Genomic DNA, 24,757 nt, shown 5'->3' on the forward strand with positions numbered 1-24,757 from the left:
TTCCCATTTGTGTCCTCCTCCTCCTCCTCCGCTCTGGCATTCTCCCGCTCTTCATCCTCCTTCATTTGTTTAATCCTCTCCTATACTCCTCCTTCTCTGTCATTCCCCTGCACATCTGAGATCGGTCTTCCTCCTCCCTCTGCTGAAGCGCTGGAGTTTCAGATTGCTACTGGTGTGGGTCTTCGCTTTAACAAAAGATAATAACCACATGACAAATATAATATGAGTGTTTTAAAAATAAAAAGGCGACAAAATAGAAGTAGGGAGGCCAGATGGAGCAAAGCACACAGGGCAGGCAGCCGTGCTCCATTTTGCATTTAGGCAAAATGCGGCCACAATAAAGAATTCATGACAAAGTGGCTGAATAATTACACACGACTTAATGCACAGCAGAAACTCAAGAGAGCTTAGTGATAAAAAAAGTTAGGCTCAGGCTGCTTCTGTCCAGGTAAAGTGTCTTACCTCCAATGCTTGAGCCAAATATAGACTGTGTACATCGGAAATGCCCAAGGCCCTGCATATTATATATAGCACGCTGCCTGGGATGTGTGACAGCAGCTCCACCACCTCTCCTTCCTACCCAATGGATTAAAAGAAGTCAGAAACACCAGGCTGGATGATACATATCCTTTATTTCCATTATCATTGCTTCAGCCACACCGTTACTTACACATTCACCGTTATCCTGCGACCTGGTACAGCTGTCCCGACTGAAACAATCGCCCTGACTGAACCCCTCACTCAAATTCTCAGCTTTAACCAATAAAAAAGTAAACCTCTTGAATAAATTATATATAAAAAAAACAATTGAAAATCAAAAAGAATACCAATTCGAGAAAGATAAATACAGCATAAACAATGTTATTTCATCATCGTTGTTTTTGACCACAGAGATAAACAATTGCTAGGTCTCCATTTAGTCGTCATTAGTAGTATTAGTATCAAGTTCATTGTCAGATTTTGCTTAAAGCATCACTTATATAATTTTTCATTGCATCAAGTTGACATCATTCATGTTAATATAAGCATGCAAACATGTTTCCCCATGACCATTCAGAACTGCACTAACACGAAGACAGCGAGAGAGAATAGAGAGGACGGAAGGGGGGCGTCGTACACAGAAAGAAAGAAAGAGGGCAAGATGGAGGGATGTGAGACAGCAGAGGGAGCTGGAAGGAAGGTGGGGGGGGAAGAAAAAATAGAGCGAGAAATGGATAGGTGAGGGGGAAGGTGGAGGAGTGGAGCGGGAGGAAAGGTAAGGATTGCTGGAGGAGAGAATGAGTAATCAAACAGTAATCAGACAGACAGAAACAGAGGGAAGAAGAGAATAAGGGAATGTGCTGGTTGCACTATGAGCGTTGTAATCTATCACCAGGCAGTAACACAAGGGCTAAATAGGGTAGACACAAGCAGAGAGAGAGAGAGAGGCTGGGAAAGAGAGAATTATGGAGCCTCGAGACCAATGGATCAATACCATATCTACTTATACAAGCGGGTCGATAATCCCCCAGCTGACAAACCACACGGAATACTTGCAGGTATGTTGCGGGATGTGTCACCTCCCGTATACCTGAACAAGCAAGCCGGTGAGTCTCACTGCAATTGCACGGACCAAAGGTAAAGAGAAAGGAACTAGATCCCTAGCCTGAAACACGCACACACTCCTCCACAGACGTGTGTGTGAGTGAGAGAGGATGAGAGAGAAATGGCAACGATAGCAATACAAGTAGCTGTAGTGAGGTGTTGTACTGTTGTTTTGCTGAGGTTACAGTAGTAGTCGTAGTAGCGGTGACAGACATGGCTTTATAAGTCTGTATCAGTTTACACAGGAAGTGCAGAAATTCCAGGCGCTTGTTTTCTCACAACACCTCCTCCTTGTTGTCTTGCTTTAAGGGGATCTAAATTTGTCATGATCTGTAGGCCGCAACAAAATGAGTTTTTTCGCCTTCACTTTTTTTTGTGTTCCTTCTCGTAAACACACCCAACAATTCAGTTTTCAATCACTGTGCCATCTGGTTTTTCCCTCGGACATACGGTACACAAATTACTGAAAGAAGTACACAATCAACACAGTTACTTACATCAGGCAAAGGGTCAGAGAGGAGAGGAGGGTTGAATGATTGGCAGCTGATTTCAGAGACGACATAGACAATACAAACTAATGTCTATGAAAGACAGTGTTTCCCCACCTAGTGCAATGAGGCACGTATAGTACACACACACATTCTCTCACACACACACGCACACACACCCAAAATGGCTCCTTGTAAAGACACGGGACAGAAGACACGTTTGGCTCCGAGACAAGCGTTTCTGTGTCTGTGGATGCCGGGATTCGGGGAGTGAGGGAAGCGAAGACAGAAAAAGGACGAGGGAGGGGGTGAGCACAGAAACGTGTCACACACAAGGTCACAGTGACACACAGGCATACACACACACACAGACACGCACAAATACAAAACAAACACACCCACAAACACGGAAACACACACTAATAAAAGCAACACGCACGTGTGTGTCCTTCTAAAGTCTTGTCAGGGACATGATGTGGACTTGAAGATAAATAATTGTCTCAGTTGAAGCTGGACGATGACTTCTTGAGAAAAGAAAAAAAAAAAAGTCCTGGAGTGGTGATATCCTTCCCTGTGGGATACATCCTCTTGCGAGTGCACTCCAAACAGATGCTGGTCCGATCCTAAACGCAGGTTTCATTCAACCTGTGTAGTCCTACATTAGGAAACGTCTGCCAGTTTGGCCAGAAAGCAGAGGACGATCAAATAGTCCATGTCTCTTGGAAGCTCACACCATCGCATCCTCAGTGGACTGTAAAATGGCATGAATAAATTCCTTTCCTGATGGCTTTATGTGTACTTTATCACACAAACAACAGAGCAAAATAAAATAAAAAATTGATACTGATGAGCACCATGGTGGTGACAAAAAGCACGAGGAAGAGGGACACATTTCAAGGTTGCGTAACATGCTTAAACCAATGAGTTTGTCCTCATTTTTCACTCCTCTGACATCAATAAAGACCACTGGACGCTTTGTCGTCTTTCCTCTGGGGAAAATAAGCGAGTTAAGTCTGAAACGAGGATGCGGAGCCTGGAGAAGGCGTCCAAAATGGCCGGGAGAATCCACCTCCAATGTTTTGTCCTGGAAAGTACTACATGAGATGTTTTCCCATACAGTACGGCATATACTGTACACCAATATTGCAAAGAAAAATATCGACATAGTGATTTTCTTCTTTTATAGTCTGTACAAGGGCATGAACCTTTGGTCCTGGTTGAAATGACCATTCTAGGATGGCTTTCTTTTTTTCTTCTTTTTTTTTTGGTTTCCAAGAGAGAAAAGTTTGTCACATCACACTCCTCCTAGATGAAATACTACACTAATCTGAAGCACACATGAACTACGCACATACTACAAACTCTGTGTTTATTCGTGTGTGCATGTGTGTGTGTGAGTTATGTGTTTGTTCCCTTGCTAGATCTCAAATTTACACCCGAAATCCGTCCTACTGTACTATTTAGTATCTGCGTGTGTTTGTAAATGTGTAGTCTGATGCTCAAAGTGTAGCTTGTGATGGATGTTGTTTGTTCGGCACAGGACTTGGAGGATTCATTAGCAGGAGCAAAACAGCACTAGCAGTTGGACACTAGCAGTGTCTCCGCGTCTCTCTTTCTTTGATGGAGAGAATTATTCACAGATGAGAGGAAAGAAAAGGAAAGTCTGGAGCTGGAGAGATGAGAATGACCTGAGGAAAGAGGGGATAAGGGAGAAGATGCAGATTAAGCAGAGAGAGACGGTAGGGGGTGAGAGAATACATAAACAGTATGCAGTACTGTAAGTGTGGAGGGAGGAGGGGGAGATGCATTGCATAACCCATAACATCTAGATTATACAGATGCTTCTGCCTTAGAGCTCTTACATCTGACAGCACCACAGCCTCCACTTTATCACACACTCGCAGTTAGGTCATGCCTTTAAAGACTTTCTGTGTAAATCTGACTTGAGAGCATCTGCTGCACAGTACGTGGATGTTCTTTAAGATTCCAGCGCAGCGAGTCCTGTTTACTAGCAGAAATCAAGGAGGTATTGGATTGTATGTGGAATAGTGATATAAATTCCGATACACTGTTGCCTAGAAAATAATCCCACAGTATGTGTGAAAGCATGCTGATAAGATAAAAAAAACAATATGTCAGAGCTAAAGAAGGAGAGGCTCACAGTTTTAATCGGAGTGAGGACTGTCCACCACGATGTGCGGCTTAGGGGAGGACGCTGTAGCAGTCTTCGACACAAATGTACCGATTGCTTTTTCCTGCAGGGAAAGAGATTTTGCTTATGTTAATTATGCATAACAAAATAACCACTTTTTATACATTCAGTTGAAATAAATGAAATGCTAATTAAATATGCTATAATATTTAATGTTGATGTTACGCTAGAGTACCACCACTACATGTACTATTATTACTTCTGTACTTAGTGGTGGAAAGCAAGTAAGTATATTTACTCAAGTCCTGCACCTAAAAGAACAGTTCCATATTTGGACTGCTTATTCACTACCACTTTCATTTTTGTATAGTAAATATGAAGCTTAGCTTAGCACAAAGACTGGAAATGAGGGGAAAAAGCTAACCTGGCTCAGTCCAAAGATAACAAAATCAGCCTACCAGCACCTGTGAAGCTTATATAATTAACACATTATATCTAATTTGTTTAATCCGCACAAAAACAAGGGAAAAATGAAATGTTGTGGTGGATTATAAGATAAGCAGCTGCTGGCGGTCGCTTCATATTTACCATACAGATACAGTATGAGAGTGGTATCGATGTTATCATCTAACTCTCTGCAATAAAAGGCAAATAAACACTAAGAACTATTCCTTTACATACAATTTTGAGTAGCTCCACATTATGCTACAATATTTCAGAGGAAAATATAGTATTAATAACTCTTCTACAGCTAATTACCTTTCCTTTGATTAAGGTTTGGCATGCAAAACACAATTAGCTTTTAAAATATGATTAATCTTTATAGATTAATTACCCCAAAATATATAAAGTAATTAAAATGTGTTTCACATAACGGCCTATTCTGCTTATTGAGTACATTTAATTTGGAAAAATTAGTACATTTTTCTTTTAATCTGAGACTTTTACTTGTAATAGAATATTTAAAATTTTTGGAACTGCTTCTTTTTGTTATGTAAAACACCTGAATAATTATTTTATCACTGCTACTTTAAGGTTTCTGTACCATTACTTCTATACTATTATCACTACTGCTATTCTTCAGGTGTCACTATTGCTTCTACCACGACTTCTATAATCATCGATAACCATAATCATTTGATAAAATCATTGTGGTTATCAGTCCCAGAACCAACAGAAGAACTGAACATAACATATGTGGTAAGAGATCATACTCACGACACATGAATGCACATACACACTCACACACATACACACACACACACACACGAACAGACACACACATGAACACACGTGATCATATGCTCATTACCTCCACAAGCTGATGCCAGTGCTCTATTGGTTTGCGTGGATTGGCCAGCATGGCCGTCCAATGCTCCCTCCCTGGACCTTCAGCTTCGCTGCCCACACGACACATCCCTATAACCTCGTTATGACCAATACTGACATGCAGCAAGGGATGGAAGCAAGGACAGGAGAGACAGAGAGAGAGAGAGAGAGAGAGAGAGAGAGAGAGAGAGAGAGAGAGAGAGAGAGAGAGAGAGAGAGAGAGAGAGAGAGGATATAATAAAGCAGGGAGAGAGAAGGGGGGACAGAGCTTGTAAGAAACAGGCAGAGAGAGTCTCATTTATCAACCTTGAGTACTGGGAAAAGAGTACAGCGTCTGAGGAAGGATATTGAATAGCAGCTCACAAATACACACAGCCCTGCATAAAAGCTTGATGTCAGCGGGGAAGCAGGCACGAGCACAAACATACAAAAGCACGCACCTATGGAGATGCCAAATGAAGGGCAGACTACATAATAGGGAGGCGGTGCATCTATACACAAACACATCAACCAGCCAAGTGTTGCTGCAAGCGTCAGACAGACAAACACTGGCAGGGTTACACTTCTTCCATCACCATTAGCATAAATCATGCTTATTCATGAGGTGCCCGTCTATGTAAAACAGAGAACGTCCACCAGGAGGCTGACTCATGAGGGGGCCCTCGTCGTGTTCAACACAGCCGCAACACCATGAATGTGACGACCCAAAAGCAAAAGCAAACATCACAGCGCTGTGTGCAAACACACATTCAATAAGCAGCACACTTCACAGTAATGATCAACTTCATCATTATAATAACACCTCAGCTTGCTCACCAGTCATAGTCCATCACGGCAATGATGATGGATACACTTTCTATATTTTCATTGGGAATGTCAAACACCAGCGCCTCGTTGTACGTGGGGTTCAGTGTGTTCTTCTTAATGGAAGTCTTCCTCTTTTTTAGCCTTCGCCCGTCACAGATCAAAGAGGCCTTCACGTACGGGTCTGAATGAGAGACGAGAAACAGAGGGAGAGGAAGACAAGGAAGATGGGAGGCATGGGAAAAGAGGGAGGTAAATGAAAGGGAGTAGTGGGGGAGAAAAAAGGAAGGAAGAGAAGGAATGGAGATGAGAAGCAGTGAAGAAGAAGAAAGAGAGAGGGATATAGAGAAGGAGGGGGAGGAAGCAGAGAGAAAAAGATAAGGGGGGACTCCTGCAAACGCTGTTAGGTATTATGCTCACAGGTATCCGCGTCTGTAACACATAAAAGGCATGAAAATCAAGTCACCTTGGCAAAGCTGGATTAAAAACACAAAGGGAGAAAAGCAGCACAGGTTGAATCACTTCGGTTATCTATTCAACATGTGCAGCTCAGTGACAGCAGCCAGGGAAAACACACACACCCACGACTCCATTTTTATGCTGTATTTTAAAGCATCTTTAAGGCACTGCAATCATCTCGGGATCACTGTGGCAATAATTACAGCGGGCAGTCATCATCATTTCAGATCTCATTTAATCGACGAGGGCTTTGCCGTTGGAAACAAGTCTTTAAGTGAAGGATAACTAAAGAATAAAACCTTTTATATTGCCTTTATTAATTTAGTATTAGCATGAGCATTCACATTTCTTGACACCAGTCTCCCGGGTAAAACTATTATTGTTTTTGTCTATTTCTGCCGACATAATTGGTGCTGCACCTGCAGCTGATTGTGCTCGCAACAAAACATATTGTAGCTAATTTTTTACTGGTTGTTGTGTTTGTAAGTAATAAACTTTATAGCTTCAGGTAGTATATTCATAATGTATAAACTCCACCTCTACTTCTTGAAGGAAAAATCTAACTTCAGATTCTCTAACACAGTTAGAAACGATCAGTCTGGCAATGCTAGATGCACTTCAGGAATTATTTAGCAAAGATTTATGGTAATTTACTTTTTTGAATCTTCCCTTAACATGCTTCATCTACCTCTACTTCAGTTAGTGATTTATTCAGTTTTGAAAAATGTCTTTGCTCAACTTTTTTTGCGCAAACTTCAGGAAGAGGAAACAGTAATGATAATAAAAGTAAAAGCGAGAGAGTTTTACAGCAAAAGAGGGGCTGAATTCCTCAGTCAAACATACTATATCTTGCAGCTGCATTTCATTCTGGTTCGTTGAGGATGCTGCTGGTGGAGGAAACTGCATCATTTGGTGCTAAAAGTTTACTTGTGATGGGTACATATGAATCATGAAATTATCAATCAGAATAAAATATAATGAAATAACTCAAAGGAATCCACATACATCACCGGTGGCTGTTTGTAGACAGTGTTAAAGGTGTTCTCTGTCATATTTTTCCTTTTAATGAGTTTCCAGTCAGACTGCTAGCTGGAGGTCTCGCAGCAGCATGACCTATGTGTGTGGGTGTGTGTGTGTTAATCCTTTACCTGAGAAGCCAGTCAGGTCCATGGCTTTGAGGTTGGTGGCCTTGATGACTGTAGCAGTGAGCCTGCCTGCAGTGGGCAGGTAACACAGCGAGAAATTAAGCTCCCCGAGATCAGCCTTCTCCTGTAGGTCACCACAAACACACACACAGACAGACAGGGGGATCAGAAATGGAGCAGGGACGCCGTGATCACACACACATGGCATCAGATAAGAAAAAAAAAACACTAAGAGACAGATATGCTTTGGTGTGCAATGATCGTCTGTAGCCAGAAAAGAGCCACGTCTGTGACGGACGGCGGCAGACAGCAGACATCCTAATGCGGACAGGCAGAGTGTTTAGGCAAGGGGGACGTGCCGTCACTGTAAATGAATCATATGCCAATCTGTCGATGTCCCCGAGTAGAGGAAAGTGTTAAGTAGAGGTGACGATTCTCTAGGCTTTTTATATCTCTCCCCCTCTCCCTCCATCTACTGATCTTCTCGCTGCCTGTGGTCTCAGTGGCACCACAGTAATGACACCGGTGGTATTCAGGGCACACTGTGGCATGATGGCTCCTTAGTGGCTTTGAGCCTCACTAATCAATATTTCCCCGGGTGAAACAGTGAAATACGTTGAGAGGCTGATGCTTTAAACTTATTTAATAAATGAAACATCCATGCCAAAACAATTTAAGACTTTGCTCTGTCTAATTTGCTAATAGCGTTCTATGAATATTTCATATAAATCTACTTGGACGCCGTGTGATAAAAAGTTTGGATGTGGCCAGCGGTGCCTTTCCAGTAATCTATCTGGACTCTCCTGAGCTGTGTTTTTACATTACCAGACTCTCAATGAATCTATACTGCAGACAATTTCCAGTCTGCAGTATTCTGTTCATTCCCTCCATACACTGTATATATAATTCAGACAATGATGTGCATGCTTCTCTGAGTCAGATGAAAGCAAAGAAAGATTGTAATCATTTAAATCCTGTAAGAAACTGAAAACTTAACCACAACAAAACGCTTAATCTCCAAAATGTAAATACCACTGAATTGATGGCATTGGAATATTTTATTTCATAAACCATCTATCTGAATTTATGTGGTTTGAATTCTTATCTCTACAGACCCTGAAAGTGACCATAGAGAGAAAAAAATATATGCCACGATTTACTAATTCGTGCGCACAAGTTCTAATTCGTTACCTCAATTTAATTAAATCGTTCCCACGTTTTGATTAATACCTGGGTACGAATTAAATAATTAAATTGGTTTAGCAGTGCACAAGGCCAAGTCATTCATTCCAGCTGCCACCTGCTTAAGGCACTTGTCCTTGGTTGTAGATAGCTCTGGATAGAAACTCTTACTTTAGCTTTACTTTAGCCTGGGGATGAGTTATTATTGTTAATAAACAGCAGTTAACGAGGATATCCAGAGCTTGTGGATTATATCTTCTCCAATATGCTGATTTGGAAGATGCTATCGACTTTATAGTTGGTCAACTGTAAGACCCTGGAAAACTTCATGGTTACCGGTGGATGCGAACTTAAAGCAGGTGCACTGCATTTCATGCTTCGGGGAGGCTGGTCTGTGCTGGCTCTCTGTATATACACTTATCTCGGGTGCACGGATTAACCAACACATGGGAACGATTTAACTAAATTCAGGCCACGATTTACATCTTGTGCACTCAGATTAATAAATCGTGGCCTCGACTTATTTATTTTTTCTCTCTATGGCAACTCCCAGAAAGGACAGAGGTGCGATTGATTTCATTAAGGTTTGGTTGATTATCCTCGGTAGCCTGAATGTTCTATTTTTAATTGTTGGTGTGTAAATTTCACCAATCTACTCATCAATCTATTCATTCAATTGCTTAAGAGATTCAACTCCCATTCTTTGCTTCCATAGAGTCACTGTTGCTATGATAATACGAGGTGACCAGACTGTACGACACATATCAAAACCTGCACATTGTTTTCTGTCAACAGCATATTCACATATTTGTTTTATATTCTCATCACGTGTGCGCACTGCATATCTCTTTGTGTTTGTATTTACTATTTGACATACTGCAATATGATTTTTGGACATTTGTATCCTTATTTCTAATTTATTTTCTCTTCCCTTCAAGCTGTAATTCAGATTCATTTTCAAACCATGAGCGCATGCATTTGTACTTGAAATCTAGAATTGAAACTGTCACTCGTGTCATGTTTGATATGCTCTATTCCTGGTTCTATCTTATTTACCACTGCTCAGGTCCATAATTTGCAGCTGCAACGGCCTGATATTGCCACACGGCTCATTCAAATTTCATCTCATCTAATCTAACGTGGGCATCTCCTCTAACCGAATGTGATTGCTTTGTGTTATTTCTGCAGCATCCTCACCGCGGTGCCCTCCACGATGTCCCTCCAGACGGGTTTGTCCCCGCTGCCCTCGCTGAAGTCCAGCAGGTTGTCCACCACTACCTGGCCGATCAGGTCGTGTCTGGAGAAGCGGTCGAAGTCGTACACGGAGAAATGCAGCTTCCTGGAATGTAGCTCATTCAGCGGCACGCCGAACTGAAACGTCTCGTTGAACACTGGGTTTAAGGTCTTTCTGTGGACCTGAGAGAGAGACAGACAGACAGAGTTAGAATTTATAGTAACACTTTACATTACAGCCCACAAATTACAGTCATTATTTTGTACAGGTACCAATAGGTACAAGGGAATTAGTACACGGAATGAGGGGGGAACAAACATTATTTTACCCTGTAACAACACTAAAATTACAATGAAAATGGGGTTAACATGGGACTACTTTCTTTTATAACCCACATACCCCAGACTTATAATAAAGGGTGCTCTGGCTCACATTTTCAATGCTTTGTTTTGATTGTAAAGTACAAAGAGTAATGAACATCACATCAGCTGGAATTACTCATGCATGCTTTTAAAAAACAGTTGGTAAAATGGTTGGAGAAAATAACATTTTATTTTTTCAATATATTAATAACTCGCCACTGTATCCTTACACTGTGCATTTTGTGGAAGCATTATGTATCCGGCTCCTTAATTTGTCATGATTTGATGGTTTAGGTTCTTCTGTCACAACAGTTTTGAGCATCAGATATATTTGACATTGGATCCCAAAACTGCATTACTGTTCCTGTAACTGTATTTCATTATTTATAAAACATAAAATAGCTAGTTATAGCTACACAGGTACACCCTTATTTTCAGATTAAGCCTGTTCCCCATCAACAAAAATAATGTACACTAAATTAATAAGAAGAATTATATATTTAAAAACTTTTTACACTGTAATTTCCTAAAATATATTTGTTAATAAGTCATGATTTTAAAATAAATGAAACTATAACTAATTTAACAGAAATATCAACAATGTTACCCAGTTTTCCTCATTTTTCCTGCCTTGTTACCCAGTAAAGCTCTTATTGCCAGGCCTCTTGTCTTCTTCTCTTAAACTTACTTATTTGTCTCTGTATAAGTAATGTATTGATACCCTGTATACTGAATACTTACATAGTAATTTGTGTGCTGAAATTTAAAGTTAATTTATTTTCTGGCCAGGCTACAGATTTTGCCTTTCATGTACCACCATATTTACATCTAAGACTTTTCCATTGATGATTGCATTCCAGTCACAGACATGAGTCAAGGTTTCTGTAAAGATAAATTCAAGACTGATTTTGACAACACATAATGATGTTTTGAAGATGCGTCCAGAATCAAAAGATAAATAATCCATCCGTTGCCGATTTGTTTCTGTACATTTTCAAAGTTGTTTACAAGATGCAACTCGATTTCATCAATAAATAGACTGGATATTTTTCATACCAGCAGAAAAGGTGAGTCACTGAGGATTCTGGACATACCTTAAAAAAAAGACAGTAAGTGCTGTTAAACCAAGTTTGTCTTGTGTCTTATCTGTGACTCAAATGTAACCTTCACTGCAAAAGTCTCATATTTAAAAACTCTACTTATCTAAGTGACACAAAACTGGAGCTATATTTGGTTAAAAATGTTTTTCTAATTTACAAGATCCTCATTTTCTTCAAGTTTTTTTTCTTTGTTTTCCTTTTGCTTGTTTTCTGCTCCTGCAAACAGTTCTTCTTCCTAAACAAATTGGTAACATAAATGGCATCACTTCTTATGAACCAGTGTTTTTTTTTCCTCACAGAAGAACCAGAGACTTGTTGTGAATATAAAAGCTTTGATTAACTGCCTGTAGGATGAATGTAGATGTCATGAAAGCGTTTTAAATTGCTCTGCATTCTTACAGAAACAAGACAGAATATTCCAGAGGGGTTTGATTTGCCGTACTTGTCGAAATGACCTCGAGCAACATAATTAACCTCTACCACAGTGGCTGACCTTGTTCCTCAGCCAGAGGGAGAAAAGTGAATTTCTTCCTTTTCCTGTGGGATGAAGAATCAAATCAAACCTGCTGAAATGAAATAAAAGACCTAAAACTAAATTTAAAGCTCAATATGTTGTTTCCCAACATGTACGAGGTATAGGATTTCTTTTTTTTATGTTCACAACATACTTCCTATTGTATTTGCTCCAATCTAGTTCACCTCTATTTTGACTGTATGTTTTGTTTCCTGCCTTTTCCATCACCTCTATAACCAGTCTAATAAAACTTATCATTCTAAATGCAGTCTGATGGAAAGCGAGTGTTATTTCCTCCTCATCATGTTTTAACACATTGCAGATGACATTTAAATTTGTCTTCAATCTCATTCAATCTCCAACACAATTTTTTTTTTACTATTTGTTGATTTGCTGGAGGGATTTATATGCCATGAAAGCATTTGATATAAATGCTGTCATGCAATGAAGCGGGTGATAATTAAAATGTGACACACACTCGGTTTTCCAAATCCAACTTTTGTGACTGCGTGAGTGGGTCTGTCACTCGGGCTTATTAGCACTTGATGATTACTTGTTAGCTTTGGATCAAACATGCGGCTGATGGAGGCGCTGTGCCTTTAGAAACCAGAAACACAAAGCTCCAATATCGACTCGTAGGTGATGATCTGTTTCTCTTTTGAATTTAGTTGGAGGGATAAAAGCTTGGCAAAATATGAGTGGTGTAAAAATTCCATGTGATTGAAATGAAACAATCATCTGCACTCTAAACAAAAGAGGAACAGTATTATGCAAATGACTGAAGCATTCACTCTTTTCAATGGCTGAATGGGCTTTTGTGATATACGGGAGACAGTCACGCAAAGGGGGAAATTTCAAACTGGTAGCTTCATTGTCACTGAAAGCTTACTTTTCACTGGCTCTACAGTCAGTTCTGACCCTTTCCAGCTTTATGTTTTATCCCAATACTGTACAAAAGGATATTTAAGGATATAAAACTACAACTCACATTTGTGAGGCTCCTGAGCTCACAGGTATTGAGCTTCTCCACAGAGAATAAATTAGAAGAGAGGAGGATATTCGAGGGCTAAGGGTACATTTCCTGGTACAGACTGTCCCGAAATGTACTCAAATATTGACTCTACTGTCCTCAAATACCAGAATAACACACAGGAGTTGAGTAGCGGTGCCCTGTAATAGTCTGAAGCACATTATCTTGAATAAATGATGCCCTAGATTAGATTAGATTACATTAGTGAAACTGTAATGATGGAGGAGACTGGGTCATCAGAGCAGCAGGAGACAGCAAGTCAGACCTGATGATGTTTTAATGTTTGTTTTCACTGAGGGTACAGGTGAGTGTGGTGGGAGCGGGAGTCACCTTGGTCTGGTATTTCTTCTTCCTGTCTGGCAGTAGGTAGATCTTCACGTACGGGTCAGAGAAGCCGTTGGCGTCTTTCGCTGGCAGGTCCAGAGCTTTCAGGATCTTCACCACCAACTGCTCCGTACTGACACACAAACAGCAAACCCCATTAGACTTTCACATGCTCATAAAAAAGGCATAAAAAGGCAGGGGTCGTACAATTTTACACAAATAATCTATGAGACCCAGACAGGATCAACCCACGCACACACAAACACACACCTGTGCAGGCTTTCTACACACATACTGGTGTAGGAGGTTCTGTGTCTGAAGATAGGGATAACCAAAATAGCGTGTGTGTTTGTGTGTCATCCCTGCAGCTGTATCATGGCTGCACTATCAGCAATGTAAAATGTAAGCACAGTAAGCACAGATGTACAGCCAGTGAGAGAGAGTCTGGCTCATTAATAATCCTTAACACTGTACCCTTTATCCTGCACTCACTTTGGGCCACATATACAGAGCAAGATCCACACTAAACCTAAACCTTCCACTATCAGTGTCATCAACGTTTGTTTGTATATTTCTTGTTCATTTTAATCAGTACTGCACTGGTTGTCTAAAGCAGCAGCCGCCAGATAATTGGTGGGGTAGAAAATTAAACGAAAAAAATACTGCTTCTACAAAAAAATATTTGGGGGATTTTCTTTGTGAAATACAACAAAATATTCAAAGGAAATAATCTGCACTCTGTAATGAGGGTTCACATATATACGGCTTTATATCATAGCCAAATAAAGTTGGTTTAAAAGAAGCCCTTAAGATAAAATGATTATATCGGAACATTTTCATTTGATTTCATGAAAGTACACAACAAATCATATATGTTTTATTTGCTTCTTATCCTTATCAAATTTAATAAAAAAATCTGTAACCGGCTGTAAAACGAGGTTTAGCCCCAAAACCAAAATCTAAAATACAAGTTGGGATGTGGCTAACACTCACACATTGATTGACAGGTATTTTAATTATTAGACAATAAATAAATCTAATTAATTAATGTTTACTGATGCTGCTACAGGTTGTTCGATAGCTGCTGTTCTCATTCTGTAAAATAGACCAATACTTTCAGTTATATTAGTAATGTATGGCTTTAACTAACTAATTATTTTTCATTAATCTGCTTAATTTTTTCCATTAATCATTTGGTCCTTAAAAATGAATAATGATTTATTCCCAAAATCTGATTTCTTGGGTATAAAACAGAGAAAAGCAGCAAATACTAAAATGTGAGAAGCTGGGACCAAACACTTAATCAATTATTAAAATTGTTGCAGATATTTTTCCAACCAACTGGTCAATTAATAAATGTATTGTTTCAGCTCTTACAATAATGATAAGTCAAACTCATTCATTGTATGTATGCAAATATTTAATATTGTGGCCAAAAAATGACAGAAACGTTTTAGTGTCTCACTCAATATAAATCCAAAATAAAAAGAATATTACATTGTACACCTGTACTGTATTTTGTGGGATATTTGCTCCAAAAATAGCATTATTGGTCCTCATATCAGCAAACCAATCAAATACTCACTCACAAATGTAGGCACTGTAGCATGAGTCTGTATGTATGTATGTCAGCATAAACACACACGTGAGCACACATTATACACACGTCTTTACATTCATATGCTCCATCCAGAGTCATGGCTGCGACTCACGCACCGTTCATTATGTATTTAATTACCAGAAGAAGATGAAGACAGCCCGGAGGCCTTTAATCAGACCTCGTTAGACTGTGTCTCCCCGTGTTAACCAGTGTGTCAGCACTTCATTAGCTGCTTTAGGAGAGCAGCGTGAACTTTGGGGCTGAGGAATGATCAGCGGGGCAAACGCCAACAGTGACCCCGCCAGTTATAACGTCCCCTGTCCGTGTGTACCAATCACAAATAAGACACGCTTGTTGACAATACAACTGTGGCCAATCCGGACACGTGTTTACCTCTGAATCACATCCAATTAAGGCAATCGGATAAACATGCCCACTCTGCAATCACATCAAATCAGGGAGATGATATACAGGGCAAACTGCTGGAGGAAATTACATTTCCAGCTCTGTAAGATAAATATTTTAACGAGAAAACCCTGACCAATTTAAATATGTATCTAATGATCTCTAATCCAGTATGATTTTGAGACATGTTGGTCGTAGGGACTCTGCAGTCACCATGATTAGCCGGCATGATTCACGGCAATGCTCAGATGTACTATAATTGGAAACGACAGGAAGCGTATGTCCAAAAAAAAACACCCCTCGTGAATTTTCCTGCATTTCTTGTTTGTCACAAAGACACGGTTGCAGTTTTTCCTGCACTCACGTGTCTTATTACAGAACAAGACATAAGCTTGAACCCAAACCAAGGTTTTTACACAATCCACAGGGCATGCTGCAGAGAATATACCTATTACTGTTCCAGCACAGAGGGAAATTCACGGCCTTATTCCTGGCAGACAATGCCCGAAAGCTATAGCTGCTATTCCCACAGTGGAAATGTGTCAGCTTTTAATGGGATTGTCAATAGAAATGCCTTTCCCAGAGGATCTGAGGAAGATTGACATTGTTGTTCTGACTGTAACACTCTAAACAGCTGGGTCTCACACATTAACATAGCAATTTTATCACAGTTCCAGTGCTAACACCTCTCTACACCTTTGTGTGCAGACATGCCCACACATTATATCCCCAGCCTTTCTTCTTTACTCCTCAGTCACACCCTCTATTCTACTCCTGTCACGAAAACTATTTCCCTCCAGTGTAATGACAGGCTACTACAGCACGACATAAATTATCTTGTGACTTTATATATGGGAAAAAAGGGACACATGAATAGTTATTTCATCATTAACCTCCCTGACCATCCAACTCCCTTGCTAATTCTCTGTAACGCCAGCTATAACACAGTCTGGTGTTATTATGTGTTGACAGGGGCTGCTGTTTAAAGTGGCTCGCCATATATAATTCATGACTGGAACGGCCTCTCGCTCCCTTTCTTTTCTGACCATCAGCACTTTCGTCTGTTGTAATGTTTCTACATGTCGGAGCAGGCAGAAATGGGGACTGCCAGCTGAGCCGCAGACAGACCGAGCTGCACACTCCACCCCACAACCCACAGCCACCCTGACTTACAGCACACACACACACACACACAATTCATACACACACTCTCCCATCACCCAGTCCTCACAGCATGGCACCCACCAATTACATACTAAGACAGAGAATATTCAACGGAGAATCGTCAAAGGAGCAAAAAGAAACAATCTGTGCCACACAGTACATGAAAGACGCTGCTTTGTCACTAACATTTAATGGTGCCACTTTCTTATTTTTCAACATTAATATTTCAGTATGATTATCATAAACCAAAGAGACCACAGTCGAGACAACAACTAGTAGCCTCTCACATCTCATGCTTAGTGGTATGTTGGCTGGTGTTTTTCCCATAAAAAAAAAGACTCACTATCTCAAAACTCTATTTCCTACTTGAGTTGGAGGTTTTCTTTCTGTGTCTACTGAAGAGGATAAACAAGCTGAAAGATATTTTCCCAAGAAGCATCCTCTCTCTGTTCTGTGCCATGAAGAAATTCAGCAAACCCTTGTCTGTTTGCAGCCCTCTGACTTAGTATTTGAAGGCCGCTGAGATCAAAGTGGTGCAAAAGCAGAAGCATCAACATTCACCAGAGACAAGAAAAACTACACTTTGGTAGTTCCACTCAGTGTTGGTGTCATCGAACAATGTTCACGTCTCATTTTTAAGGATTCAATTCTCTAAACTCTGCACGCCTATCACAAGCATCCACAGAATGCAAAATTGATGTATTTATTTATTCATCTATTGCTTTTAGCGATGTTAACGACATGGATGGCAATATCGGTAAGCCAGTCCACGTCTTTGGTCCAGACTGAAATATCTCAACAACTATTACTGGATTGCCATTAAATTTGATATTTTCACCTGCACATTGTGTTTCAACGTATCATCATTCAACGGATTTGTATGATAGCTTATGAAAAGTTATTTCTGATTTCCGTGCATTCTCCTACGATTGTCCAGCCACACCAGCGTGCAGAACCTGTTTAGGCAACAAAACTACTTTCTAGGAAAAGATTGTGGTTTGGGTTCAAATAAGTACGTTTGTTACGTAACTTATGCAGGTGGCGTTAGTTCAGTTCATAAGTTACGTAATAAAAGCTTGGTAAAATAAGTCGATGTTGACATTTGGTTTCACAGGACACAAACAGCTGTCTCCTGGATGAAAGTCATGTGTTTGTTTGACCCATCCATCCACCCCAAACTCCGCCCTACACAGACTTTGTCGCTCTTTATACTACATCACCTGACTTCCTTAGAGGCCTTCCTTAGACATGGAAAAGAAGAACCACAGAAAGGTTTTGTATTTCGCAATATTTTGATCAAAGCAGGAGGTGAGTCAACGGGGCTCCCCACAGAATGCTGGTGCAGCATCTTCAGGCTAACCTGGTGGTGATGTAATGGCCTCATTGTTTACGGTTAAACTTTAGATCTTAAAATGATTGTGGCAATGATTAATTCATGTGAAATGTCTACACTTTTCACATAAAAGGACACTGACAGAGTGAGTAGGTTGTATTGATGTAAGCTCACTGACTTACTTGAAGGCGTAGCGCAAGAGGAAGCTGATCTTGCCGCAGTTGTCACCCTGTTTGCCTTCGCCCTGGTCGCCCTTGGGCCTGTAGAGCTCCGGTTTGATCTGCCCAATGCTGGTTACCTGCTCCTTCTCCTCGCCGTGGAAATCAGGACTGGAGAGCTGGTGAGTCACGGGCTTGGGCCTAAACAGACACATAAGAGCTCAGAGGGTGAATATTAAGTGAAGAGCGCAGCACACAGATATACACACACTTTAAAAAAAACCTGTACAACAGTGTGATTCAGCAGCTTAATCAGAGATGCAGCGGTGTGTGAACCATCTAAATGGAGTTTATTTGGATAAGAGTTTACACACCTTTACACATGGATGAATCATAGAACGTGTTATCAAATCAAGGCTACTTGTGTGACGATGGTGCTTCTGTTAAAAATAGTGAAAGGTTCTCTGTGGGTCTTTTCTATTTTTGTAGAATTAAATGCAGCTGTGCTTTGGAAGAATCCGTTAATATCAGCATCAGCTTAAAAAAAGATGTTTTTGGAGATGAAGCTTCATACAAAACTAATATAGAGAGGTCCAAAATAAAGCCCAAGATGATTTACAGATGCCTCAAAAGCCTTCATTAGATGCGGGCAAGATTAAAGCCAATGACGTACAACCAGTATGATCTTTATCAGTGTGCTCACAAAACAACATTTTAACAGGTGAAGCCCTTCTAATCTTCAAATATGTGTTTTCCAATAAATGTATCCTTTAATGATCTCTCCCTGGAGGTTAAGGTGAACTCCTATTTTTATTCCCCATATAATAATAAAAACACACAACTTGAAAAATGCACACACTCTTTTAAGCCCACACACAGGCTCAGTAGACTCATACACTGGGTACTTACCGGGAGGTGACCTGCTGCTGGGAATGAGCGTTGGGCAGGTCTTTATGGGGCTGGGCTCCAACCTCTGAGTTGGGGACATCTGGAGACGTCTGACTCAGCTTCAGAGTTCCTAACAGAGTGAGAAAATGGACAAAACAATCCTCCATGACTCACACGTCTCTTTTGTTAGTGCTATGTGGCCTTAGTCATTACAGCACCTCAGAACATGTCTTTTTTTTTGCAATGCAGGGTCCGCATCATTGATCTCATTGATTTCATTTCATTGATTAAACAGAGAGTGATTAACAGCTGAGAGAAGAGAAGAAATGAGCAGATATGTTTACAATAGCAGAATAAAAGCCAGCATGAAAGGTACATAACACAGAGATATGAGAGAACTGCAATAAAGGCAGCCAGCAAACATTTGACTGTGAATAATGATCAACAACCTCCACCTGACAGCCAGAATAAATAACAGCAGAATGAAAACTCATAGCTGTTAACTGAGCTGTTTCATCAAATCAAGTCCTAAACATCTCTCTGACATCAGTTTATAACGGTCTCTATCTTATTGTGAAAATTGCTTCTTGTTCTAATTGCTGCTTATTTAGGTTCCTGTTGAGCTTAACTGTCCGATTCCAACCACCTCACCATCACATGCTTTCCGGGAAGGATCTCTTAAAGCTACATTGATCAATACCTTTGTGTGTATTTGTGTAATTATTTGGTCTATGAAACATAAAAAAAACAGTGAAAAATGCAAGTTAAAAATTAATTTGATTATCAAAATAGTTGCCAATTCATTTACTGTTGATCATCTATATATCAATCGCCTAATTTCAACAAGCTCTGATAAAACTAGTTGGTAAAGAAAGTTGAACATTTAGCAGCTTAAAGAGAGAGATTTTCTTAGCGGTTTGAAGATGCCAAAACAGAGCTAAAAGAGTAAATAAAAAGTAAATAATATAGGAGTTATATTCACCAGGTGGCCAGAAACATGACTCCAATGGCAAAACAATGTCTGTGTGTTAACATGTTAGCAATGGGAACCTTAAAAGATGATTATGAGGCTCTGCACGATGTGCTGCTTTGAGAAACAAACAAATGAATCCTTTCACGAAAATCCGGTTGCAATTGAAACTTCATCTTAAAATCACAGACTAACTCTTTCTTCCTGTATAACCAAATATAATGTATGTATGTAATAAGAGACTGGGCCAGTAATGTGAAAAAATAATATTCCTTGAAGGTAACACTACTGAAAGAAAACCAATTTATACGATAATGGTCAGCATTCATCACGCTGTTGCAGCACAGATAAATTATTTTTACTGTATGCAGGTAAATGTATTCAATTCAGTACCCTGTGAGTGTATTAAAATGAGAAGTTATTGACCGAGGCATTACATTACTCTGACAGTCAGACTGGGATTAAGAGTGTCTAATGTCTGTGAGCTTGCTCCCTCTCTTACCAGCATTGTTGGGGTAGGAGTCCATGTCCAGGTAGGAGGGCTCCTGGGTCTCCTGTGGCCCTCCAACCACACCTCCGACCTCCCCCCTCTCCAGCCCCACAAGGTCAGAGAAATGGGGGTGGTGCTGGCCCTGCTGGCCCAGGGAGGGATAGAGCGAGGACGAGGAGTGGCCCTCCTTCCTCTGCAGCAGGGGCGGTAAGAGTGACGAGCCCACGTTGCCTCCGAGGCTTCCGACACCGGCGCTTCCGGGCAGCAACCCCGATGTCAGGCTCAGGCCTCCGCCCTCTTTGTCCCTCCATGGCAGCCAGCAGAGCTTCCAGGAGACGAAGAGGGAGACGGAGAGGAGGACGATGCCACAGAATGTCACGATGACCGACAGCAGACTGACAGAGATCTCTACAGAAGACATGGAGGGGAGGAAGAAGAAAATAAAGAGATGGAAAAACGGATGATTCAACAAACAGAAGGGAGCCATAACTTCATCATTATAAAGTCTGTATTTACACAGAAAGAAAGAAATCTCAATTAAAAGAAGAGAATGTAGTTTTAACAAGACACGCAGGCACTGCAATGCTTTGAGCTAAATGCTCACATCACACCAACAATGCTTACGTGATGACGTTTAGCAGGTATAATGTTTACCATGATCACCAGTTTAGCTCATTAGCACTAAACACAAACTACAGCTGAGGCTGACGGGAATACCAATAGTTAAACAGGTCGTCAACCAGAATATCAAATGATAACAATTTTAAAATTTGACCTGATGATGGTGCTAGATCAAAAGTAAGGGGATCACCAATTACAATCTGAATCTATACCATCGATTTTTCACTCTGGACCGTGGTGGACTGACAAACAGACCTGCATTGCCATCCATAGAGCCATGCTGCTTAGCATGTGCACATGTGTACACCTCCTGTATTTATTTATTAACGTTATACATAAACCTAAAAAATCCACAGTAAGCCACTGCATGATCAACAATCCATACACCCCCTTCACACACACACACACACACACCATCACCACCAGCATCACGACAACATCTAAAAAAATCACAAATCACGGAGCAGGAGAAGGAACCCGTAGGCGTAAATTGATGCAACCATCCCCTGAAGCTCATATCTCACATTTGAATCCTGAGCTTAAAATGGGGGCAAACGTTGGCGAAGTTGATATTCTTAGGGGAGGAGAGGAGATGAGGTGGCAAACAATTAAAAACCAAACACCAACACCCACAGTGATGTCTCTATGCAATGTCATCCTGCATTTCCTCATGGTTATGAGCTTTTTAATCTGTGACGGCTCAAGGATTGTGTTTGTGGGGAGGATGGGATTGGAGGGGGCGTTGGGGGGGGGTTAGGGGTGGTAGAGGATGTGTGAGTTGGGGAGGGTGGAGTATGACTCATCCGAATGAAAAAGTGTACAGAATAAAAGAAAAGCGCAGTTTCAGCACCAGACGGCCGGACAGTTCCAGCAACAGCCTCTGTCAAAGAGAGCCGAAATGAAAGAGAGTCGATCAGCTACAGAACTAGGGGAACTTTGGTAGTTTTGTTACACAACTGCACATGTCTGAGCCTATGATACGTAAATTCATGAATTCATAAATTTGTAAATACCCTATAAATATTCCATGAATATTTATTAAAAAATAGACCAAATATACAATGAATATTCATAATTATCCTGAGCCATTTGAAGTCTAGATAAAAACAGAAAAATAGCATGTTTTGGGTCTGATGACTGTCTTGACTAAAGGACCAATCAGAGCGCACAATGATCTACAGGCTGAAAGCCCTGAACATGAATATTCATAGGTTGTAAGTAGACCGAGAAGACTCATTACGATACAGTGTGCAGATTCCCCCACTGGAATTTTTGCCTCTCGCCATCTTGGTCTTTCTCCAGATGAGGCCCACCAATTAACAGCCCTTCCTGTCTGCGGGCAGGCCAATCATCACCTTTGTGTGGAACAGCAATGTCTTACAGTCGGAGGGAAATGTTTCCTGAAACCCTGACCAGACCAGATCCACACATCCTTTTCCTTCAATTCCCTTCAATTCAGAGTGTCTTTATTGGCATGACAAAGACATAAACACTGTTAAATCACACCACAAAAGTGAATGAAATTTTATCTGTAACAGGCTGACAACAAGACTGAGAGCAAATGAGTGAAAACAAGACAACAGCAGCCAATCCTCCAGCCCTGGGGTACATCTTCTGGAATTTGGTTCGCCTTCTGTCTCCATCCGCTCTCCCTCTCTTTCTCTCTCACTCTCTCCTCTATATAATCCCCTCAAACTCCCCTCATTCCTCGCTGTCATTTCTTTTCCCATGCTGTCTGCCTCTGCACGCTTTGACTTTATTCCTCTCCTCAGCGACTGTCTCTTTGTTCGTCACCCCTACTTTCTCTGTCCCCCCCCTCTCTTCTCTGCCTCTCCTTCCTCGCTCTCTCTTTGGTGAATTATTCATCAGTCTGTGTATGTCATTAATCAGCACTTGTTCAAAAGATATGATTGGGGGGCCGCGAAGGTGGGGGATGGGCGAGGGGACATCGATCTGTCGCGGTGGTGAACAAGACGGGGTGGGAAGTAGAGGAAGAAGGGATCAGAAGGGGACGAAAAAAGGAAGAGAGCGCAAGGCAAGAGAGAACGTGACGATGGAGATCAGGAGACGGGAGGAGGGTAAAGTGATGGAGTGGGAGGAGAGGAAACGAGGGCAAAGGAAGGTAGGATTAAGTAGAAAAAACAGGACAGTAGTGATGAAGGGGAATGGAATGAAAGGAAAAACGATCCAAACCACAGAATGGCCAGCAGGACCTGGAAAGACAGGGAGAGGGCTGAAAACAGATTGGTGCACATGTTGAACAGACATATAAGCTGACTGGGTTTATTCCCCCTTTTCGTTTCCTCAGAGGAGGTAAAGGGAGGGGGAGGAAAGGAGGAGGGTTGATAAAGTCGATGCAACTACCACGCCATGTGTGAAAGAGTAGAAACCAAAGAGGCAATGGTAGAGAGAGAAAGAGAAAGCCTATGAACAGAGCGATGGAGGAAAACAACCTGACAATGATTTAGAGCGAAACCTAAAGAGGGGAGGGGTTTAAGAATGAGAAAGGTTAATGTATTGATCTGGAAGGGGAAAAACAAAGCGAGGAGGCAGCGGAGTAGGTTGTGTGTGGTTGGCAGATCAGGGTGCGCTGATAAGACACGGCTGTGATCAAACGTGCGCGGGGACTGTCGGGGGCCAAACCACTCTCCTCCATTTGTCTCTCTTTAGGGCAGTCGCTGTACCTTCACGAGCACTGATCCTGCCAAAGATCCATCGCTAATCCACGAAGCATAAAAAGCGAGTCAGCGGGCGGGTAGGTGGGTGGTTAGGAGGCCTCTGAAGTGCACCGTGAAGAGGGACTGAGACTCCCTGTCAATCAGCGACTGATGCAAGCCCACTGGGAGTCGTACATTGCTCCACATCAAACACATCTCCGCTGCTTACACAAGCCATTCGCTGACAGCTTTCGGCGGTCGCCGTCCTGGGAGGGTTTGGAGACTTCCGTCAGCAAACACCGAAAAATCACAGCTGGTAAGCGAGGGGGCCAACGCCTAAAACCATGGTGTGACATTTCTTCATAGAGCCATCCAATTCTCCAGAGGCAACATGCAGCCAATCCAGGCTAATCTACACTGAGCCACAGATATCCACGCTAATCTGCATAACAGCGCATTGCACTTCCAAATGCTTCAATGAGAACCCACACACAATGCTGTGCACACAATACACTCCGCGGTGCAGCATGATGCACCTGCTCAGTTTTGTTAAAAAAAAAAAAAGAAAGAATAAATAAATATATATTTGTAATCCAGCCAGAGATAACAATCACAGAATCCTACGGAGACTCTTTTGGGGCTCGTAAAAAAGAAATGGGATGGACTTGTACTGTTGCCATTTCAATCTAGCAGATGAATATTTCATGGTTTGTTGTTCTGAGTGCACACTACCTCTAACAGTCTCTAAACATGAGCACTCAATT

The 24,757-nt window shown here is 41.2% G+C and overlaps 1 protein-coding gene across 2 annotated transcripts in view; it reads right to left on the minus strand.

Moving 5' to 3' along the window:
- Positions 1–3,595: 3,595 nt before the first annotated feature.
- The window catches only part of syt3 (synaptotagmin III), a 31,420-nt gene continuing 10,258 nt past the window's right edge, over positions 3,596–24,757 (minus strand). For both annotated transcript variants that reach the window (XM_074655925.1, XM_074655924.1), the window contains exons 4-13: positions 20,728–21,123; positions 19,277–19,385; positions 18,392–18,568; positions 13,714–13,840; positions 10,341–10,559; positions 7,965–8,085; positions 6,370–6,541; positions 5,537–5,666; positions 4,234–4,327; positions 3,596–3,760 (exon numbers count right to left, since the gene is read on the minus strand). In XM_074655925.1, coding sequence (XP_074512026.1) covers positions 4,238–4,327; positions 5,537–5,666; positions 6,370–6,541; positions 7,965–8,085; positions 10,341–10,559; positions 13,714–13,840; positions 18,392–18,568; positions 19,277–19,385; positions 20,728–21,123 — 1,541 coding nt within the window. In that variant the 3' untranslated portion in view covers positions 3,596–3,760; positions 4,234–4,237. The remainder of the gene's footprint in view (positions 3,761–4,233; positions 4,328–5,536; positions 5,667–6,369; positions 6,542–7,964; positions 8,086–10,340; positions 10,560–13,713; positions 13,841–18,391; positions 18,569–19,276; positions 19,386–20,727; positions 21,124–24,757) is intronic.

The sequence above is a fragment of the Sebastes fasciatus genome, chromosome 13 (assembly GCF_043250625.1).
Source record: "Sebastes fasciatus isolate fSebFas1 chromosome 13, fSebFas1.pri, whole genome shotgun sequence".
In the NCBI taxonomy this organism is placed as follows: Eukaryota; Metazoa; Chordata; class Actinopteri; order Perciformes; family Sebastidae; genus Sebastes; species Sebastes fasciatus.